The 22,780-nt window shown below is 34.4% G+C and overlaps 1 protein-coding gene across 2 annotated transcripts; it reads right to left on the bottom strand.

The window, feature by feature from the left end:
- Positions 1–2,762: 2,762 nt before the first annotated feature.
- LOC18433929 (Ribosomal protein S21 family protein) lies at positions 2,763–18,200 on the bottom strand. Of its 2 annotated transcripts, XM_088849007.1 has the most exons (5): positions 18,149–18,200; positions 17,849–17,935; positions 14,927–15,610; positions 12,432–12,872; positions 2,763–3,257 (listed from the first exon to the last, which is right to left on the bottom strand). In XM_088849007.1, exons 4-5 carry the CDS (start codon positions 12,869–12,871, stop codon positions 3,248–3,250), a joined length of 450 nt encoding a protein of 149 aa, XP_088705133.1. In that variant the 5' UTR covers position 12,872; positions 14,927–15,610; positions 17,849–17,935; positions 18,149–18,200; the 3' UTR covers positions 2,763–3,247. The 2 variants fall into 2 exon arrangements, with proteins under 2 accessions (XP_088705133.1, XP_088705134.1); XM_088849008.1 differs by lacking the exons at positions 2,763–3,257; positions 14,927–15,610 and having other exon boundaries at positions 12,428–12,872.
- Between the last annotated feature and the right edge of the window lie 4,580 nt (positions 18,201–22,780).

Genomic DNA, 22,780 nt, shown 5'->3' with positions numbered 1-22,780 from the left:
CAAATTTTTAGTCATCCATTCTTTTATTAAACTCGCACTAGAGAAAAATATAAAAAAGAATATTTTCAATAAAATAAAATGACCAAAATACCTTTGAAATTTTTAAAAGGTATTTTGGTCATTATATTTTATCAAAATATTATTTTTAATATTTTTTATAGGTGCGCCCCAATGAGAAGATGACACGTATCGAATTTCATATTCATACAATTTGTATAAAAAAAGCTAAAAATAAAATAAACAATGAGTGGCTCTCTTGATCAAAATTGGAAGCTAGATGGTAAAAGGATGATAAAACTTCTATGCTATATGGGAAGCATAAAAACCTTCCCTTTTAAGTGTCGGTCTCACTATTTTGTCTCTCTAATTGAAGTGGTTGTTTTTATGTCCATCTCTCACATTTTTGGTTTGAGTCTCTCTCTCTACCTCCTCGTAAAAAAAAAACACACACACACTCTCTCTCAAACACATATACACACAACACACTCTCTCTCCTCTCTCTCTCTCTCAAACACACACATTTGGAATGTACCTATTTCCTGGTATTTAGGATAGGATTTTGACCGGGGGAAAATAAAAGGGGAAAGGTGTATATAGAGCCGAGGCTCTAAACAATCAAATTTGAGCCTATCTCAAAAAGTTCACTAGAAGAGGTTGTTTTGATGCCCAAATATCTTCAAATTGATCATCTCGACATCACGATGTATGAACATGAGAAAAAAATGAATTTCAAGTTTTTGAAATAGTATATTTTGTAACGTATTTTTAGAACGTCAATTTTTAAGATTTTTAAGTTTTTATAGATCTGTCCATCTACACTATTTTTAAAACTTTAAACTTTATAAATAAATATGAAAATATATTTTAAGGCTATTATAAAGATTTTCAGTAATAAAACCACATTTCCTGACACTACTTGAAGGTAGGTTCTGATTTGATTGTTTATAGCTTAGGCTCTATACAAACCGCACCCAAATAAGAGTGATGCAACAACTTGTGTAAGCTAAGAAGTAGGCAAGGCCATCTAGAAGGAAAAACCTTTGGGGATCCATTTGGAATTGGATTAGTAGGACCAGGCAACTCATTCCATTTTGGCAAACACTTTCGACATTAGGTCAGGGCCTTGTATTTCCATTTTATGACTCTAACCTTAGACCCATGTCTCTCTCTCTAAACTATATATATCTCTAAAGGATGGGTATCCAGTCCCCATGGAACTTGAAGAGTATGACAAGATGCTAATTATCCAAGAATAACAATTACCATAACACTAGAAGATGGAAGCAAACCCCAAAGACCTATTAAAGTGCCTTAGAGATAGGTGGTTGTTTTGAAAAGATGTTGCATAATAATGGTAACTAATGTGAAGCCCTCTCTCTCTATATTGCATGTGAGGTGTTGGAACAGGTGGGTCTCACTTGTCATATCAGGAAAGCCTAGAGAGAAAGGGCTACTTCCTCCCTAGAGCCTGGCCTCATTAAACATGAACCAACCTCACCAGAATAAAAAAACCAGTATGAGTAGCTCTCTGAAATTGGATTGGGCCAAACTTAATTATCAAAAGAACAGTTTGCACAGTCCTACCTCTTAATCATCAAAAATTAAAATCACATCTGTCCGCATTGGGCTGCCTTATCCTTTGGCCTCTCTCTCTCTCTCTCGCCGTGGATTGTGACTTCCTTTTATCATCTAGAACCACAAACTGCTAACCCATCAATTGAGATGGTCTAACTCTCTCTCTAGATTGTGACTTCCTTTTATTATGTAGAACCACAAACTGCTAACTCATCAATTGAGATGGTCTAACGTACATCCGTTTTCTTGCTGAGCCAGCCAACCTGTGATCCCATCCCAGTCCACAGATTTCCATATCTCAAAACTTCAAATACAAGCAAACTGCTACCCCATCACTAAACAATCAATTTCTCTCGTCTCCGTTAGCGTTTGGCTTCCCAATACATATTCCACACAGACTTTGATATTTGAGAAATTTCTTCACATAACAAATATCTCAGTTAGATTTCAGTTAGAATTAAAAGGATGGTGCAGAACCAAACTAGGGATCAAACAAAGTGTGTGGATCAGGACCATCCAATCAAGTGGTAACTCCTCACATTAATAGGAATATTCTATTTTGGACCAAAATGGCAATTTCCGATATCGGAAAACTCTCCAGAAACAATTCTATGTTATAACATGGACCATTCGTTCTCAAAATTTCAAATATTTTTTAATCAGCTCCAACAGCAAGCTTTGTATCTTTCAATTTTATAATAGAAAAGTGCGGAATGAGACTATTTACCATATATAAAGTAGTCCTCATTAATCTTGACCATGAGATGTAAAATTGATCGTTTGAATCAAGAACAAACTTTAAAATAATTTTTTTTAAACTTTGTTAAACACCCAAACTATAAAATTTCACATCAAATAGCTGAAAATAAGTGTGACCACTTTGTATCAAAAATAAATAGTCTCATAAAATACAATCCTTTTTATAATTGGAGTTCGAAATGCATCTTCCGACAAGTTACTTTGATTACTTAAGCTTGACACCTTATAAACCACAACCATTATGGAATAAGAGATTCCAGCACCAGCTAGAACCCAATAGGCCCATTTGGAAGCCTTTTCCGTACAAATTTAACCTTCCATGCAAGCCAAGGAAGAGAATTGCACAAAACCACCTGGGTTATTGATCCGTCCAAAATGGATCTTGGTCCCTGGTAGATAGAAAGTAAACTTTTTCTTGCACACACAAATTGTGTAATGACAACTCCTACGTTTAATTCCAAAAAACCAAAGACGAAAAAACAAATAGTTCCCTTCCTTTTAAGAGGGAAGGCTAAAATTTTAAAACATAACCATTCGCCGGAGTGATAATGAGGGTCCTCCAACTCGTTGAACACAGTGAGGGAGAGAACACAATCATCAGGGGGGTGAGATGGATTCTTTTTTTCTCTCAAGTTCGAATCAAAACTTTAAAGTCAAGAATGCAGAACTGTGGGCCTAAAGAGTTGATGACTGTGCCCAGAGACTAAACCGAGAGAGAGAGAGATATTTACCACTAATCACTTTTTATGCCTACATTTTGGATAACCATGTTTCCATATGATTCCATAAGGAAATACAGATTAGCGAGTCACTTCAGGATGAAAGCTGCAAATATCTGTGTGAGACGATTCAGATTGCCCCAAGGGCACAAATATCCCAGTGAACGACATGAAGAATACCCTTAAAGTTGTCCTCAAAGACCCCTGTAACATGTGAAGACAAGAAAATCATGAGCGAAAACGTTCAGTGATCTATACATGTACGAAGAAAAAAAATCAGATACCGATCCAAACAAGCATGGCAACTCAACTAATAAGTAGGAGAACACAGTGTGTGTGTCTGTGCGTGTTTTTTTGTCTTTTGAGACAGAGAGAGTGAGAGTGAGGATATGCCAGCAATGCAATGTCTCTTTGTTTCAGAAGATAGCACAAAACCACATGTGGAGATTCCTTACTACAGCTCCAAAAGAGTGAATCAAACACAACACAAACAAGTCGCAGTGAACCACTATTGTCTGTCAGGTGGTTCGAAGCTCTTAGTACCATTTATGTCTCAAGTTCAAACACTAACAAGACGTATGTACATATGTACACATGCAATACATGCATACATACATACATCCAATGCATGCGATAATGTGCACTTACTTTACAAATACATACTAGACATATATACATATGTACACATGCAATACATGCGTACATACATACATTCAATGCATGCATACATGCATGCTTACATACATTACAAATACATACTAGTTCAGCATCTCCTACCAAGCTTTAGATTCACGTCGGAAATGCATTGGCACTCAATAGCATCCTCATGTCCCATATTTATTTTTATATGTGCCAACCATGGTTTTAAAAATTGGTGACCCGGATTGGAACCGGCCATTTTGGATTGGGAATTGGTTAGGCCGATCCAGAACCCGCTAAATATCAAGAACTGGCCGATTCCAAATATTTAGCAGGATACAGCTAGTTCCCACTTTATTTTTTTAATATTTTTTCAATTTTTATTCCTGATTTTTTTAACTTTTTATTTGCCAAATCACTAGGTCGGATCAGCAATCTAGACTGGTTTTCCCAAGGGGTGATCCCGGTCACCGAACATGTTTTTAAAACATGGTGCCAACATTGCCCTTTGCATGTTGATTGCATATTAACCAAGTGAAGCAAGAAATGCACAATGTTTATATGAAGAAAAGAAATGCACAATATTGGGGGACAAAAAATCATTAGCGAATTGACCAGAAAATTGTAGTCCATTGGGTCATCACTGTCCAACGAAATCATGAACAATGATGTAGAGAGAGTGGGATCCATCTTTGCAATCATGTCCTACTGGGGTGGGTCTCGCTTTCTCCATGACAACTTCCATCATTTCATTAGGCCGTGATGACCCAATAGACTATTGAAGATGCCACAGTCCACTCTGAGAGTAAAAGTCCCCTTAAAGAAAGCATGAAGGAGAAGCAGATATAAATAAGGTCTCCAAGCAAGGCTAATAGATTGGCTCTTAGTCATCAATGAACTATGAAAACAGAACTATAATGTTTGAGAAGTAATAGATAAGAGTGATCAATGGTTGAATAGAAAGTAAAATGAACTGCTTGTGAAATCAAATTGTTTTTTTACCTTTTACATTACGAGACAATTGAAAGTACATTAGGATTTTTGAATCATGGACAAGCTTGAGAGGTGTTTCGGTCATTATGTGAAGTTGGAATTTTAGCCAGAATCCATTGAAGGGAAAACAATCATATGAACTTAGATCCTTGTGGTGCATGATTTTAGGAAGCGAGGTCACCTTTGTCTTGTCTATGAAATTCTAGTACAAAACATGACAAAGCTTCAGCACGTACATTAATCAGATAGTTATGGGTCCCATGTAGAGAGTTCCAACATCATTGTCATCATCTGAGCCTTACCCCAAATATTTGGGTTCTGTTAAGAGTCTCAATATCTGTGTAAAGAGTATTATCATTTGAAGAGAAGTGAACATCGTGGGTATTTTGTCTCTCGAACTCTTTTCTTAGCATTCACTATAACAGGAGTAACTTCTATGACCTAGAAGTACGTAGGCATGGACCAACTTTATGCTTGATCTCGCATTCAAAAATAGTTTATACTTTATCTTGTATACATGCGCTATGAATACATGCCCATAACAAAACTAGAAAATCAGTAAATGAGAAAAACTACATCATATGAGTGATCCCTATTTTCATTTCTACATCGTCTCTCAACTTTCTTTCTTGAAGAGTCAAAGATGATGGCCATGGATGTAATTAACAGGATGCCTAGGAAGTGCGTCCCCACATGCAAAGGAAATCTAAATTCTTGACATTAATATTTACTTTTACAACACGAAATTCATTTTACAGGACATTACAGTAAGAAAATCTGAAATCTTAACTACATAAGATAAAACCTTCATGAAGATGCGCATTTTTTTACATATTAAAATTTCTGGACAACCAAGGAGATCATTTAATCCTCCAAAGTCGAACCACAAAAAACATGGCAAAGCTATTAAATCAGCCAGAAGTCGCACCAAAAGTCACCTAGGTTGCCATAACAAGGTCATTAGAAGGGAGACAAATGATTGTTTAAACTGTAAACCTTCCTGCAGAGTCGCACTAAAGCATTTAATCTCAATATGGCGCATGTATGAATGGAATAAGGAAAATTGTTTCATATGGGCTGGACCGCATGACCACATATGCGGTCCAAAAAGTGTAAAGCATCCATCTTAAAGATGGATGTAAGTAGGTGTTCCATCTAAAAACAATGGAAACTAACGGTCCAAATGTTTTCTTACTAGAATTATTATTTCTGTTTTTAAAATTTACTTATTTTTTCATATTCATGATCTCCATGTTAGAGATACATGTACTTAAAAATTAAGTCCAAATATCCATCTCAAAAATATATTTTTTAATAGGCCCGTATTCTACATATGCAGGCTTGGCCGCATAGAAACCGGGTCCATGGATTAAACAGAGAACACGCTTATTAATATCTGCCCACAATTTTGGATAACTTTAGTTAAATACTTGGCTGGTTTTTAATTACAAAGCAAAACAAAACTATCATAGATCCCTATAATGAGCAACTTGCAAGTTCAGATACTGTACAAATCCCAAATACACATCCACATCAAAAGACTTCGAAAGGGAAGGGCATCAGTCTGGGAATTAACTACAGCAGGATCCAAATAGTTGGGAGGGTAGAATGGCGGACCAGGATTTGTGCAGTTGACACAAATAGTAGGGACAAGGCTCTGATGATAATGATGATATATATATATATATATATATATATATATATATATAAAGGGAGAGTCTGAGGTCAGCCCGCTAACTGACAACTACAATTAACGCCCAATGCAGATTGAATCTGAAGCGATCTAGGGGCTCACGACTACATTTTGTATTTGAATTTGAATTATTATTTTTTTATAAATCCTATTCATTTGAAATTTTGAGCATTTACTCTTGAAAAGTGGACCTAATAAAAATATTAAAAACATAATTTATTAAAAAAATAACCAAAATACCCCTGAAAGTTACAAGGGGTATTTGGATAATTTATATTTTACAAATAATTCTTTCATATTTTTATTAAGTGTGCCTTGGGCGCAGAATGGATGCTCCAAATTTCAAGTAATTTTGAATTTATAGAAAAAATATTAAAATTTAAATACAAACTGCACTTGTGATCATCAGATCGGCCCAGATTCAATTTGAGCGGTTGGGCTTATACTATTCCATCAACTAGTGGGTTGACAGGATCTTTCCCATATATATATATATATATATATATATATATATATATATAACATCATGCTCCCACCACTCTTTTCTGCCCTCTATCTTTGGGGCATCCCAATCATGGAAAGCCCGTCTAGGCGCCCCTAGCCACGTAGGTGGTGCCTTCCATATTCTTAAACATTGAAAGTAATATAGCCATCTATAAAGAGTAAATGTTAATTTCATGGCCACCAATCTCCTGGTGCACTCTTGATTCCCTTTTTATGGCTTTGGATCCCTCATCAATAGTCCCAAATAATTACTATGGGACTCACCTAGGTGGTGCCTTCCATATTCTTAAACATTGAAAGCAATATAGCCATCTATAAAGAGTAAATGCTAATTTCATGGCCATCAATCGGCTAGCGCACGCTTGATTATCTCTTTTTATGGCTTTGGATCTCTCAATCAATGGTACCAAATTACTCACTATGGGACTTGCCAATGCGAAACAACAGTCCCAGAAATGAGCTCGTGAGACACTCCAACTAGTGAACTAAACAATGTGTAAAGGCATAAGGTTAACATTCTCAAAAAAAAAAAAAAACAATGCGTAAAGGCATCTAATAAAACTAATAAGGACTCAAGTCCCATCATAAAAATTTGATCTATTATCTAGTCTAAACTAGGTAATAAGATGAGAGAGAGTAAACTTAGGTGGGCTGGCCATATGTGGCGCCGACCAAGTACAGCACCTATTAGGAAATGCGGGTTAGTTCATGTGAAAGGACTTAAAAGGGCAAGGGGTAGGCCCAAAAGAACGTGGTTGGAAGTATTTCGGAAGATATGAAGAACTATGGCCTCACTGAGGGTATGGCCTTTAATAGAGCAGAATGGCAAACCAAGGTTCGCGTAGCCGATCCCAATTAATTGGTAAAAGGCTATAATGATGATGATGATGATCTAGTCTAAACTAAGACATTGCATCGAGGATGGGCGTTAGGTTCCCTAGTGGGGTTCATAAATGTCATTGAATATTAAAGTATGTTGGAACAGCTTAAGGTATGGTGGAGATCCTAACACCAGCACCATGAAGATCCTCTACCAACCTACCTTCACGATAGGTCAACACATAATCTTAATCATCAATCGGGGAAGAGGCTGGCCTGCCCTAATGCTCTATAACAGCAAGATACTCCTTTACAAACTTGACCAAGATAGAAAAGGAGCCAGAAAAGATGAAGCTTCCTTCTAACTTGTCCACAAATCCCACAAGTAGCCATCCAAGCATGTAATCTAAGAATTCAAATCCACAAATCCACAATCATATGCAATTCAAGCCTTTGTTTACCTTCTGAACTTCTTTATACCTCAATCCAAGCACTACCATGCGATTAACTGCCATCGCAATATTTGCTTATATTGAAGAAATTCAGCTTGGCAAGGGGAACTAGAAGGCGGTAATATTTGTGTGTGCCCCTTTTGTGCGCATGTGTGATTTTTGGAACTCTAGTGAAGCTTGTAAATGACTAAAAAATTGAAGCTTGAAAAATGACTAAAAATTGAGATAGCTAAACCTTGAAAATTTGTCAATAAATTGATCATAACTCCTTTAATTCTTGGATTTTTTTACCCAAATTTGTTCTCAAATTTTCCAAAGTTGATTTCTTACAACTTTGTGGAGTTTAATCATTAAATTGGGGCAAATAAATGAATAAATGAGAAGAAATTGAAGACAAGCATGAAAGGTCATCAAGTTTGGCTCTAAATACACAAAAGCGATTAAAACTCCCTCCCTCAAATCTTAGTTTTTTATTCAAATTATTGTAAATTGACCAAAGAATTTTACAAGATTATGGAGCAAAATCAAGAAAATATGATATTTTCTCAACTTTGGGCGTAACGAACTTACCCTTTGAGAAACATTTGGGACTCCTATCAGCCTCAAAAGTGAGCATCCACTGTGTTTCAAAGGTGTTCTATAAAAACCCCTTAACCCTCATTTGTAAAGGGGTTCGAAAGTTAGGAAGAGATATAAAGCTTAGAGACTTGGGAGACGTACTGAGAGGAACTACAAGAGAGAGACCCAAGGTTGAAACCCTCCTACCCTAACCCTAGTGTAAAAAACAAATCAAAGTACCAAACTACCCAGCCAAAGAAATTCCAAAATCAACAAAAGTTCCCAAATTACTCAAAAAAAATTTTCCAAAACCCAAACCTCAAGTTAGTCCAAAAATCCTAGCACAAATAGCTAGAAACTAGACTCCAAAAAAAAATTTCTAGTGGATATAATCTTTCATCAGGAAGGCGTTTGGCCTCGCAATGAGGAACTCTGCTTCCTCCAGTGAAATTGAGCAAGACGGGGCCATACAATGTAGGAAAAATCGGGCCACTCAATTTGTGACCGCATGATTAGATCGGAATGGCCGGTTCCAGTTTTGGCTGCTTTGGTGAACCAGCCAGATATTTTAAAAAGAATTCAAAAAAAAATTATATAAAATCTCAAAAAATAATGAATTTTTTTTGTAACGCATTTTTTAATGATTTTCATCATTTTGGAAATTTGGCCATTAATACTTATTTTTACATTTTCCCATCTTTTTTGGAAAATTTCAAAAATTCCCCTGGGCTGATCCTTTAAAATCCATTTTTTTCATTAATTTTCAACTTCATTTGGATGTGCTTTGTTTAATCATGCTTTAAATATACTTTTCATAATATATTGGATTTTTTTTTTTGCATTTTTTTAACACTTCTTTGACCGCCCGGGACTTGTCCGATTAGGCCAGTTGAACCAACTGGTCTACCGGTTAGGGCAGTTGAACCACTGCCATCCCCATATCCAGTTAACCGTTCCGGTTCGATTTTTCCTACAGTGGGGGCATATTCCTGGCGGGAGACCTTGGTGGTCAATCCTCCATCCAAGTTGTTGATCGGAGATTCTAATGCAAGTGCAGTCATCCCCTGTAACCAAATAAACTGGTGTCTAAGAGGACCAGTTCAGCTCTATGCTAGACTTGGGAATGCAACAAACCCCCCAAATTTATAAGTACAATATATTTTCTTTAACAAATTGGAGTTGGTTTTTTTTTTTTTTGGTGTTTTTCTCTGGTTTTCCTACCTTATTTAGGGTCACAAATAAACACAACATTAAGCACACATAAAAGTGGCACCCAACGCTAAATATCTTTTTTTCACAAAGCAATGTTTTTAAGTTAAACCGGATCTACATAAAGAAAGATCTACATATGTATTCTCTTGTTTCTTTATTAGATAATTGCAAACGCATTCTTGCCCAAAAAATCAAAGGAACATGTAACACTTGTCAAAGATATAATTTCCCCATGCTTCTTATACATAAAGGTGGATGGTATTGAAGGCAATTCACACACAACCTGGAGCACCTCAACAATTTCTTACCTCCTGCAGTTAGCCCCACAAAACATTACTAAACCAACAGGTCATCAGGACCACCGAGTATGGAGGAACTACATATGTCTCTAAATCAGGATTGATGAATTGATGCCATGACTTGTAGAATACATATTAAATCACAAAAGTTGATATTGCCATATTAATAGATGGATCTGTGCATCATATATAAGCGTTTTAGTACTTGAATGGAATTGACAAAGTTTAAAGATAGAGTGGAGGATAATCATAAGGATTGAAGGGAGGATATCCTTGAATTGATGGAAAAGTAGAAGTAACCAATGGAAGTCCCATCACTACAAGTAGATGGGGAACTTGGGTGTTTACAAAAATGATACCTCTTATCACAATCCTGCCTTACCTTGCCATTCATCTTGGGTACTTTTAACATGAATTTACAGCAATTCATCCTTTTGTGCTCATTTGTTATGACAGACTCAAGAGGAGTGTCTTTTTCCATCCCAAGGGATGTGAGACTCACATCTCTGGAAGTGTACTTTCAATTAAGATTGGGAGTTTAATCTTAATCCTATGTGTAACTAAAGTTCTGCACTTGCACACATAGAAGGAATTACTTTCATTCAGTTTTCAAATTCATCAGCCATGAATTGCATAGTGTGGTAAGGACTCCAGATCACGTAGCTATTATTCTACTAGAGAATAGCCAAGAGTTTTAAGATCCATATCACGTGTCAATGCATAATATTAAATCCCTAAAGACTCAAATTCACAGAAGAAAAGACCAGAGCCAAGAATTTTAAGATCCATATCACGTGTCAACGCATAATATTCAAATCCCAAAAGACTCAAATTCAAGGAAGAAAGACCATGAAGTAAAATCACGTAAGAAGCATCATTTCTTTAAAGTCTTCGGACCATATTTTTGTAAACTGCCTATTGATATTTTAGGAAGTACTTAGACATGAAGGGCGGCCTACATAGATACCATCTACGCAACAATTGCAATCTTCTTTACTTATCGAGTTTTCTTTCACTCAAATTTTAGAGTATTGATGAATCAAATATTCAGAACAGATTTGGGAGCTAAGTCCATTACTTCTTTTATGAGATGCTCTCATTCATTGCAAGTTGGTAAGAATATCTATAGTTCAAGGGCTTTACATTTCCTGGCCAAATATAAGCATAACAGCCAACCACCAATGAAACCATTGATTGTCTTAGATAACTAGTGGAACCCATGTGGTTGAACAATAAGTAACCAATATCTATAAGAAATCTAAGCTCTTCTTTTTAATCATTAATGGTAAAGAAAAAGTCTAACTAAGCATTCATTTATTTACAGACGTCTAATTTATTTATTTTTAAAACTAAACAGAAGTCTAAATTTTCAATATGAGAAAACACAAAAAGCATTCCCAAATTCCTTACAGTAATCCATTCACAAGAGAAAATCATCTTTATTTCTATAAATTTCCATAATCCAATTTCTGGAGTAAATAAAATAACTATTGAACAGCAAAGTCCAAAAAAGTGAAGAATAGCATGTAGCTTCATCTGTAAAGAAGTAAATGAAATGACTATTATCATCCACGAATTAAGAATCAATCACGCATAACATGCATAATATTAATAATTGAAGTTTGAATCTCAAGAGAAATATTATTGTGTACCATTCTTATTCCATAATAAAGAAGAAGAGTGACCCAAAATACCGAATCATCAATGGAATCAGCAAGGAAAAATAAAACAAAAATACCAGGAATAGAGAGGAAGGCACTAATCATACAATTCAACTTGTTTGCCTAGGTAGTTATCATACAAATTTGATCAATAAGCTAAATGAAATCCTGAACAACTGGGAAAATATAAAGTGGTGCTAAATGAAATCCTGAACAACTGGGAAAATATAAAGTGGTGATCTAACAATCACTGACAGATAAATGTAATTACCGATATCAATGGAACAAACTCAAACTCAATAATAACATCTTTAAAAAAAAAAGGAAATTAATGAAGGTTTCTCGAGTACATAAAATCAGAGAAGAGAAAATATGAGAAAAATAATAATAATCAACCACCACACAATACCATGTGGTGAACACCCATTGTTCAATAACAAGATTAACGTCATAACAAGATTAAAAGAATAACCATAAGAAACAACAGGCAGTCTTGACTAAGAAACAAAACTCAATAGCAAAATGAATAGAAAACCCACAAAAATTACCTGACTTTCTTGATGAGAATAGACTGTAATTTTCTTGCCAAATCCTCAGATCGTATCCTCCTTTCCAAATTCTTTTTAGCTAAAACTCGTTTCTCTGAGTTCTTCAAATGGTGGGTCTGAACTCTACGAATAAGCCTCTCCATTCCACTAGCTACCATCTTTCTCTGCATCACAATAAGGGCCCGCTCTAGATTTCCATTGAACACCTGGACACGAATGCCCCTCCATTGATGGGCACTGAAGCTCAAATGGGGTGTGGATAAAATGCCATTTTTATCAGAGAAAGGGCTATTCCTGATGGAGCTTGAGAATGCAGATTGAGGGGAAACATGCAGGCTTTTGCAGGGGCTGGAAAATGGGGTTGTACAGAGAGGATTTGGGGATTGGAGTAGGAGGTTTGTGGGTTTGAAGATAGTGGACAAGCGCCTGATGGAGTTCATTCTGAGAGAAAGATATAAAAATGTGTGACGACCTAAAACTTTTGGAACAAAAATAATAATAATAATAATAACAATAATAAAAATATTAATGGTGTTAACAGAAATAAATACAAAATAAATAAATAAAATAATACTTAGATATTAGTAATGATAATAATAATAATAATAATTTTATACCGTTAAGATATTGCAAATTTTATATTAACAATAAATAAACGATATTATTGTTAATATACTTGAGGGTTCAATTTTATTTGGGTGGACCTTAGGTCCACCATCTTAAAACTTTATGTTAACACTCCTTGTACAACACCTTGCATCTTAGGTGTTTTTACTTTATTCGACAATCTCTCTCTCTCTTCGTTTCCAAGTAGAGGCTTCAAAGGATTTTAAAGCCTAACACTTCAAAGGATATTGACAAGCTTCTTGGTAGGTAGTGTAGTAGAACTGAGAAAAATCCTCAATGTAACAGTCTCTCTCTCTACCTAGTTTTGTTCTCTCTCTCTCTAGATAGTTTTGTTCACTTGGCCACGAGCTTTATATCTCCATTCAAGACCACCTTCATCAAAGAAATATGATGCTGCAATTTCCATGTCTTGAAGTCTCTTAGGCTGAACTCTTTTTTTTGGATGAATGCCTATCTGGTAAAAATTTGAAAGGTTATTCCAATGACCTTAGAGTGGGTAATGGACAAGATGCTTCCCGGCCTCAGTGAGTTGAGACAATAAAGAGTCTACGATTGACTTAAAATCAAACGAGTATTTTAATCTCTCTCATCTCAGGAGGACATATAGGTAAGTGACCTCATTGTCTCAAAAAATAATCCATTCTTTTTAAAAATAAAATGAAATAATTACTTTTGCTTATTATCATGAATTTTAGGTGTGATAAATTTTATGTGCAAGCGACCTCATTGTTTTAAAAAATAATCTTTTTATAAAAATTGTGATATTTTATCTATGTTAGAAATTTTAAATGCTATAAATTCTTAGAAGAATAAATTTATTTATTTTTCTTGTCTATTGTTAGAAAATTTTAAATACTGTAAAATTATTAGAAATAAATGTGATATTTCTGCTTTTAGTAAAATTGTGAGATTTCTTTCTACTGTTTTTGAATATTTAGACATTATAAATTTCATGTGCAAATGACTGCCTTATTATTTGAAAATTGATATTTTTGCAATTGATTATAGCATTGTCTGTGAAATGTTTATTTGCGAATTGACATCCCATAAATTGTGATAATTCCGTATTCTTGAATTTCTATAAGAGTTTTTCTATACATGTTAGATTGACAATTATGCTAGAATGTTTTTACGAACTGCTACCTTTCTAAATTTGAGCCAAAATATTTGACTGGTTATTTTTTAAGTGTTATTGAAAATGATTGTTATTAATGGTTTCAGTGGAATTCATATTAATAATTCCAGTGATATGTTGAGTACATGATATTGCTGCTTTCGAATGTTTAAAGAGATTTAGAAATACTTTAAGTATACAAGTGGACTCATCCGGTTCGCCGGTGAGGTATAAGTGAACTTATCCGATACGCCGGTAGGAATTAAGTGGACTCATCCGGTACGCCGGTGAGGTATAAGTGAACCTGCAGGGATTAAGTGGACCTATTTGGGACGCCGATAGAGATTAAGTGGACCTATCTGGGACGTCGATAGGGATTAGGTGGACCCATCAGGACGCTGATGCGGTATATAGGTGACCTACTTGGGACGCCAGAAGGGTAATTTGTGAAATCCTTTGAATTATGCACTGCAGTTAAAATGTTATATGCATTTCTATTTTTCGGATTATACTTAATTATGCATTTTTTAAAGTGAAATTGTTAATGCATTTCTGTTAGTAGACCTCCTTTTTGAAATATTGATAACTTGCAACCATGATTATTTTTAGGATTATGATGATCACTTACTGAGTAGCCAAACTCATCAAATTATGGTAAACATTTTTTTTCAAGATAACTGCGGTTTCATTTTGAGTGCTCGTCAAGATCAACTCTGGAAGATATTGTAGTTGTGCTTAAACTTTCTTTTGTTACCTTGTAAGAATTCGTCATTGTAAATTTGTCCTATCCAGCAATGTATACATGTTTTGACTGTCACATCTCAGGAATATCAGTATTGTAAATTCTTGGGGTGTGACAAAATGGCAGGGGGGTTGTGGGGGGTGAGGGGGGGGGGGGGGTGGCGGCTAGAGAGAGAGAGAGAGAGAGTAAAGATGGATTATGGGAAGAGAGAGAGTAATGATAAGAGAGATGTACAGATGAGCAGAGGGTTACGGGAAAAGAGAGAGAGAGAGAGAGGTGAATGCAGGCAAGCGGTTTGTGTGAAATGAAATGAGGGGAAGTCTTTCCTTTGAACTCAAAGGAGAAAGAGAGAGGGTTAGGTCAAAAGACAAAGCAGAGAGCAGGTATACTATGCTCCGGTGGGAGCATATACACCTCTGTATTTTAATATGCTACTGCAAGAGTATATAAGGAAGCTCCCTCAAATAAAAAACCGCTCGACAAGTGGCTTCAGGACCCAAGAACAATATAGAACAAGAAAAAATCATACAAAGATATCTTGAAACTTTTAGGGCGTGTTTGACAACTAGAAGTTGGAAATGGAAGCTGGAATTTCTACTTTTGAGATTTGAATGCTGAGAATTTGGATATCTGGTAAAGATAACCTGTCTAGAAATTTCTAGAACAGTGTTTGGTTCAACCTGGGATTTTGCAAACCTGGACAACCGGAAAGCATTCAGTTTTAATCGTTATTATAGTATCCATCGATGAGAGTATAACAATTTTAAAAGAATGAGATTTCAATTTCTTAGCTCATTCGCAATTAGTCTAACCAAATGGGAGGTGGAGATTGCAAAAAAAATTCCATTGTAGCAGAAAAATTTCACCATTATTATAAGATCCATAAACTATTATCAGCATTCAGTGACCATTCAAAGATCCATTCAGCCATAAAAAGAAAAAAATTTCAAAAAAACAACTCCATGGGTACACTTCTAGCTGAAAATAACATTTAGCAGCTGGGTTTTCATAGTGCTACGTCTCAAGATCCATTCCTATGTAACCTTGTTAAAAATAAATAAATAAATAAATAAAAAGTAAAAATTTTAGAACATAAGCAAAGAGTGTGCTCCATTTTGTCCCATCGTTAGTTCAATTGTTCACCATGTACCTTTGTCCTTTAAGAAGTTTCCATTCACATCTTGACATTTTGTTCCCCTAGTCTACTCATAATATTACCGTTCACATCTTGACATTATGTTCCCCTAGTCTACTCATAATGTTACCACTTGATAACAGCCAAATCGATACACCAACAAACACCATTTTGGCCACATCAAGTTGCTTTTGTGGGCAATTCATCCCATCTTATTAAACCTAAGTTTGGTGAGAAAGTCATCCTATCTAAGAGCAACAGCATGATGTCAGCTTGAGAATTACATCAAAAAATTTACCATGTGGGAGATTTCTTGCTCCAAGCAAGCTTTTGTAACAGACACAACCAGGAAAACACTAATTTAAAGTGGTGTTTAAAAGGCCCGACTCAGGTTCTGACTTGCAAAGGGCCAGGGCTTGAGCCCCCTAAGTCCGACTCAAGCACGTCTAACCAGGCCAATTTTAATAAAGAAACTCTAAAAATCATGAAAAAAGAGGGACTCTGGCCATTTCAGGTTTTTCAGTTGGAATCGCATGGCTCGCTCCTCATCCAACTTAATTGGCTAAGTCTCGGGTCGACTTGGCAATTTTCTAAACACTTATTTAAAGTGACCTACATGTTATTGCAACCATAATACACTTTTCTTGGCCACACCTTCATCTCTTGGCTCCCCTAGAACTCAAGGTCAATATCAACCCCAATATTTGACCAAGGAGGAGGATAGGTCCTCAAACACTTTTTTCACTGAATTCAACCTGTAACTTCTTTTTTCTTACCTGTAACTGTACTTCAGCTTTTTCACATGTTCTTTTACTAAGCCTATGTATTAAGATTACCATCCAAATCCACTCACCAACACTTCATTTGGGTACTTGGAAATATACTGCTTGGGAAATATATGACTGGCGTAATACATTACTGGTATAATACTGCAAATGGAATGTTACTATTTGGGTAGCAATTAGATGCAACCTGGGAAACACAATGCTATTGTTTGGCTATGTCCGGAAGAAATCTGGAAAATGCATTACCGACATTTTGGCTAGGAAATCTTAAGTTAATTTTATCTATAGTAATGTGGTTTTTTTATAACTTTTTTTTCCTTTTTAGGATAAAATATCATTTAAAATTACTTTGTTTTCTAATATTTAAGGCAATATCCACATGGGTTAATTTTATCCCTCTTTCTCCCTATAATTATTTTGTTAATAGGTGAATCGCCTCACTATTTTCCAAAGAGAGAATATTGTCATCACCACCACTTACTAATGTTAATAGGTGAATGGCAACACTATTTTCCAAAGAGAGAATACTGTCATCACCACCAGTTACTAATATGTGAAAAATGAATGACGTCCCCAATTTCCCACTCATGCCAAGACCTGTTATGCAAAAAATTTGTCATTCTAATAAAATGGTGTGCTTGCCTATAAACTATCACTAAGTTCTTTTTTATCACAAAATTCCATTGAAATGCCAAATCATTGCCAACAGTTATGCTCCATTCCTTCCAGTATTCAAAGGACTTCCCTTTGAAGTTCTTTGCATTTGGATTAGAAGCGTGTGCAAAACATACACAGGCAGGAGAAACACCACAATAAACAATCTATACAAAAAATCAAATTGCCTAACCAAACTATATTACACAATAACTCCGAATGAATCATAAGAATAAAAATCTTCTAGAATACCAAGAATAACATAAACCACTGCAAGGGAAATTAAAAAGAAAAGCTCAAGATCTAACAATAAATTGTACCAAAAATAATAATAATATGAAAATAGCCAACAATAATTACCTGTTGGGATTAGGCTTCGAAGGAAGGCATGCTCGGATGCCTCTCAGGAAATTTGACGTCACTGCTGGCGATATTTGGTTAGAATGCCTAGGAGATTAGGTGTGGATCAGATGGTTTGTGGGTATATTTTGAAATACGAAGGTATGGGAGACGGAGAGAAGGAGAGAGAGACCTAGAACAGAGAGAGAAACCCCTAAGGGGAGATGGAGAGAAAACCCTAGATCAGAGAGAGAAGCCTCAAAGGGGAGATGGAACGAAAACCCTAGATCAGAGAAAAGCTCCAAAGGGAGAGAAATGTACCTGCAACTCAGTAGGCTTGGGCGCGGCTAGAGCTTGAAGAAAATGGAGCGATGAATGGGGTTTGGAGTGCATATATATATATATATAAAGTATAAAGGATTTTCAACGAGCGGTCAACAAAACTCATTTTGGCACACTGAGCGACTCAAGGGAACTTTGTCAAAGGGAGCGGTTTGTATCGAGCCTCTAAACAATCAAAATAAAGAGCACCTTTAAATAGTGTTTAGAAATATAGTTTTTGTAATAGCTTTAAAATATATTTTTCACTTTTAGTTATAAAATTTTAAGCTTAAAAAATAAGGTAGATCAAGCAGAAAATTGAAGGTCCAAAAATGCATTACAAAATACACTATTTCCAAAACTTGAAATCTATTTTTTACTCGTGTCCATGCATCGATGTCGAGATGATCAAATTGAAGATATTTGAGCATCAAATCAATCTCTTTTAGTGAAATTTTTGGCGTGTGCTCTAATTTGATTGTTTAGAGCCTCGGCTCTATATAAACTTTTTCCTTTACTCAAAATGTATTATTCGACGACTTATCTATTGACAATGGTTTCAGCTCAAAGACCATGTGTTTTTTAATGTTTATTTAAAATCAAAATACATGGTTTAAGTGTTAAATTGATCATCTCTTATCGATAATTTGATAATTTCCTCTTTATAAAAAAACTCAGAATTTGAGCCAAGTTTTAAATGTTTAAACTAAATGTGCTGGAAATGGTGCACAAGTCAATTGCGGTTCTAGCTGTAGAACATGCTTCTCTTCTATATTCAGTCTCGAATTTGAGTTTCATTGAAGACGCCAGTTTTGAATTTGGAAAACTATGCTGAGTTTTCCCACGATTTGAAAGAAAATGGGTTGAGTCGATATTCGATCTGCCCAAGTGTAGGGGTCGAGATCGAGCTTGGAACTCTTATTTGCAGCAAGATACTACCATGTTAATTGAAGGAACTTTCAGGCACTCTTTTCCCTAGACATCCATCACAGTTTAGTGTCACTGGTGAGGTATCCATTGGATACCATTGAGGAGTCTTCTCAAGCATTAACTGCCTCAAAAATGAAGAAAGTTCAAATAGGTCCTTTTCAGGTGAAGTCTGCATCCAAAAATCCATTCTAGAGATGGATTTAGATACATTTCCACTTTATGTCCATGGTTTTGTAGCTCAAGAAATTGCGCATATCCAATGATCTACGAAGAATTAAAATGAACGATCTAAAAATAAAGTTTAAAATAGTGTATTTCTAAGTTTCGAAACCTATTTAGATTTATAATGCAGCAGTCCAGGTTATCAGCCAGTGAAATTCAGGTTCAAACTCCACATCTAAGATGGATTTTAGGCGCGAGAGCCGACCCACCAAAACTCTTGTCGTCAAAAATGGTCTCTGATTCAAAATGTGCTATTCATGGTTTCTTGGGGCCAATGTAGGAAGTTTGTGAGGAGAATTGTAGTGTCTACTTTGTCCACAACAAAGTACATGGCATTTCAACACTGAAGCTTGACCATAGTCACTTTCCTCTAGGACATGCATAGTGGACTCTTCCCAGAGCATACTCAATTATTTACTCCCTCATGCAAAAGAGCTAGGTGTATTTTTTTTTTTTTTTACTTAAAATTTTTGGATCAACATTATAATTACCAGATCTGACTGTCCAAATCTACAGAAGGTTTTACCTTAAAAAGTGAATGGACAATATGCTCCCCAAGGTGCATATAAATCTTTTGACTTGCCCCGATTCCTATATAAGTGATCTTTCAAAAAACAATGGTAGAGATTCCCACATGTAAGGGGTATTTCAAAAAGCAATGGGAGAGATTTCTAAATATAAGTGGTATTTCAAAAGCTATGGAAGAGATTCCACAAAGATCATTAGGACTAAACATTAAAAAAAAAAGAAAGAGAGAAAAGAAAAAGAAAAGACCATTAGAACTAATACATGTAAAGTAAGGACAATGTTTGATGCTTGAAATGATCCAACAGTTTTGCCTTGGAGATTGACTCAAACCCTTCTGGCTACGAATAATATGTCTAGATTCAAATGAATTTTGAAACTCGAAACAGAGATTTTCAAAAGCAAAAGAAATCGCCTGAAAAGTTATTTTGTTCCCTGGCCTAGCCAGTATCCAGGCCAGGCCATTCTTTTTTCTTATTCCAATGTATGATAGATCAAATGACTCAACTGATTAAAAAACTAAAAAACTTTCATTGTTTTTCTTTTAATGAAATGCTCATTTGGCTACATAACACAATCTTTTCACATCTGAGCAAAATATCAGTGAGCACATTGATTCATCCAAACATGCTATAAACACTACATGTGTGTTTGGTAAGTGGAAGTTTCTGGAAGTGGGAGTTAAATATTCCACTTTCATGTTTGATATTTGTTGTGTGGAAGCTGTAAAGTAGAAGGGCGATCTTCGATTTAGTGTTAAAATGGGTTCACTTTTGGAAGACCTCTCTTCCATAAAAAATGATATGTTCCATAATTTGTGGGAGAGTCCTTTCCACTCCCAAAAACTCTATGTGTCAAACACACCCTACAATAACAGTTATGGAAGTTTTGCCTCCTAAAGAAAGGCCATTTAAGAGGTTTAACTACCTCATATTCTAGCATATGCATTTGGGGCAGAAATTCTTAACAAAACTGCACCTATAGAAATATAGAATTTGTGGTCCAATGTGCTCCTAAATTAAGAATTTAAGATTATTTGGACTCTAAATAAAACAAGATCAGCACAAAATCACCCTATATGTAAGATGTTAATAGGTGTGGGGATCCAAAATTTTACAGGTCTATCATCAGGACCTCAATGATTAGGAAAAAAATATACAAAGCAAAATTTGAACCTTAAAATTAGTTTATTTTGCATTGTTGGTTTTCACTTATCATTCTCGTTACTAAAAACTAATTGTTTTTAGAGCTCAAATTCATATATCTAAGACAGAAATGGATTTACAATAGCTGGGAATGTCTTTTAAACTTTACAATTTAAATACCTCAAATTATATCTAAGGCAGAAATGGATTTACAATAGTTGGGAATGTCTTTTAAGCTTTACAATTTAAATACCTCAAAATCCAAAGTTGATGCAGAGTTGGCCAACTCACCAAGTACTTTTCCAATATTAGAACCATATAAGAAACTTGTAGACTAATTTGCATTGCACGTGATATAAATCATTAATTATTAAAATATATTTTTTAATTTTGAAATAAATTTTCAAAAGGCCTATCAGATTAGAGACAAGAGAGAGAGAGTATGATGGTTCCACCTCTACATATAGCAGCAAAATTACATTAATTATCATAAATATAATTCATATTAATAAACTATTATTTCAATTAAAAAGAAATGTAAGAAATATATTTGGTGCACAATAAAAGTTGAATGCAAAAGAAAAAAGTAATGTCTTTCGTACTATTTTTTAAAAATTAAATTGGATTTTTGTAATTGGGAAAAATAAATTTTGAAAATATAAAAATATAGAAAATTTTAAGGAAAATAGAAAATGAATTCTATTTTTCTTTTATTATTTTAGTTATAAGCTATATAATTGTTTCAAGATTGTGAAACCCTCCAAATGATCATGTGAACATCAAGATATATGGATAAACCTTGAGATATATGGATATAAAAAAAAATTGACTTCAAGTTCTGAAAATAGTGCATCTTGCAAATATGTTGGCCACTTGGCCATCCACTTTCAAGTGTTTATAAATCTACTTGATCTGTATCGTTTTTTTAGCTTTAAAATTCATAAGTAGGGCTGAAAAACAATTATAGGATATCAAATAAGGTCGTGTGTCTCAAAATTACATTTTTTGACACAATTTGGAAGCATGCTTGACCTTCATTGTTTAAGGTTGACTCCTAATACAAACCACACCCATCTATGATTTCAACTATATATTTTTACCTCTATGATTTGTATTTTTAGTTTATTATATTTATTTTTCTTATTTTTCTTATTTTTTCATTTTTGATTAATAATTTGAATATTTAGTTATTAACTTTTAAACTGGAAAAATTGAGAAAATATAAAAAAATATAAAATATTAGTTTTTCTTTCAATCTAATTGTAATTTCCTTAACATGTTAAACTTCAAAATATGAATATAATTGTATTTATAAATTTGGTGTTATGTCGCTTATTAAAAAAATATTATTAATACATTTTATTTATGATAACTAATATAATTTCTATTAAATACTATCAAATATTAAATTTATATTATTTATTAATAAAATTTAAATTCATAAATTAAAAAAAATGAAAGACTTTGTTTACAGCACAGCAGAGAAACTTGTAATAATTATATGTTTATCACAATCAAAATTAATAATAAAGTTGATATTATTTATTTTTCTTCCTTTCACGATAGCAAGTTTTTTTTTTTTTAATTCAATTTGGGTACAAAATTTAGTTATAATTATAATAATCTAACAAAAATAAATTTTTATTACCAATTTTTAATTTTTTAATTATTATGACAATATGTATATGTATAAAAATCCTACTTGGACTTACGAGAATCAAGGAAAAATCATAAATAGCATATTCTAATAAAAATAAGTTATTATTACTTATATTTAATTTATTAAAATTTTAGTTATATTATATTATGT

The sequence above is a fragment of the Amborella trichopoda genome, chromosome 10 (genome assembly GCF_054954075.1).
Source record: "Amborella trichopoda isolate Santa Cruz 75 chromosome 10, AtrichopodaSantaCruz75HAP2 v2.0, whole genome shotgun sequence".
Lineage (NCBI taxonomy): Eukaryota > Viridiplantae > Streptophyta > Magnoliopsida > Amborellales > Amborellaceae > Amborella > Amborella trichopoda.
The sequence above is the reverse complement of the archived record's forward strand: the minus strand, read 5'-3'. Positions and strand labels throughout refer to the sequence as shown.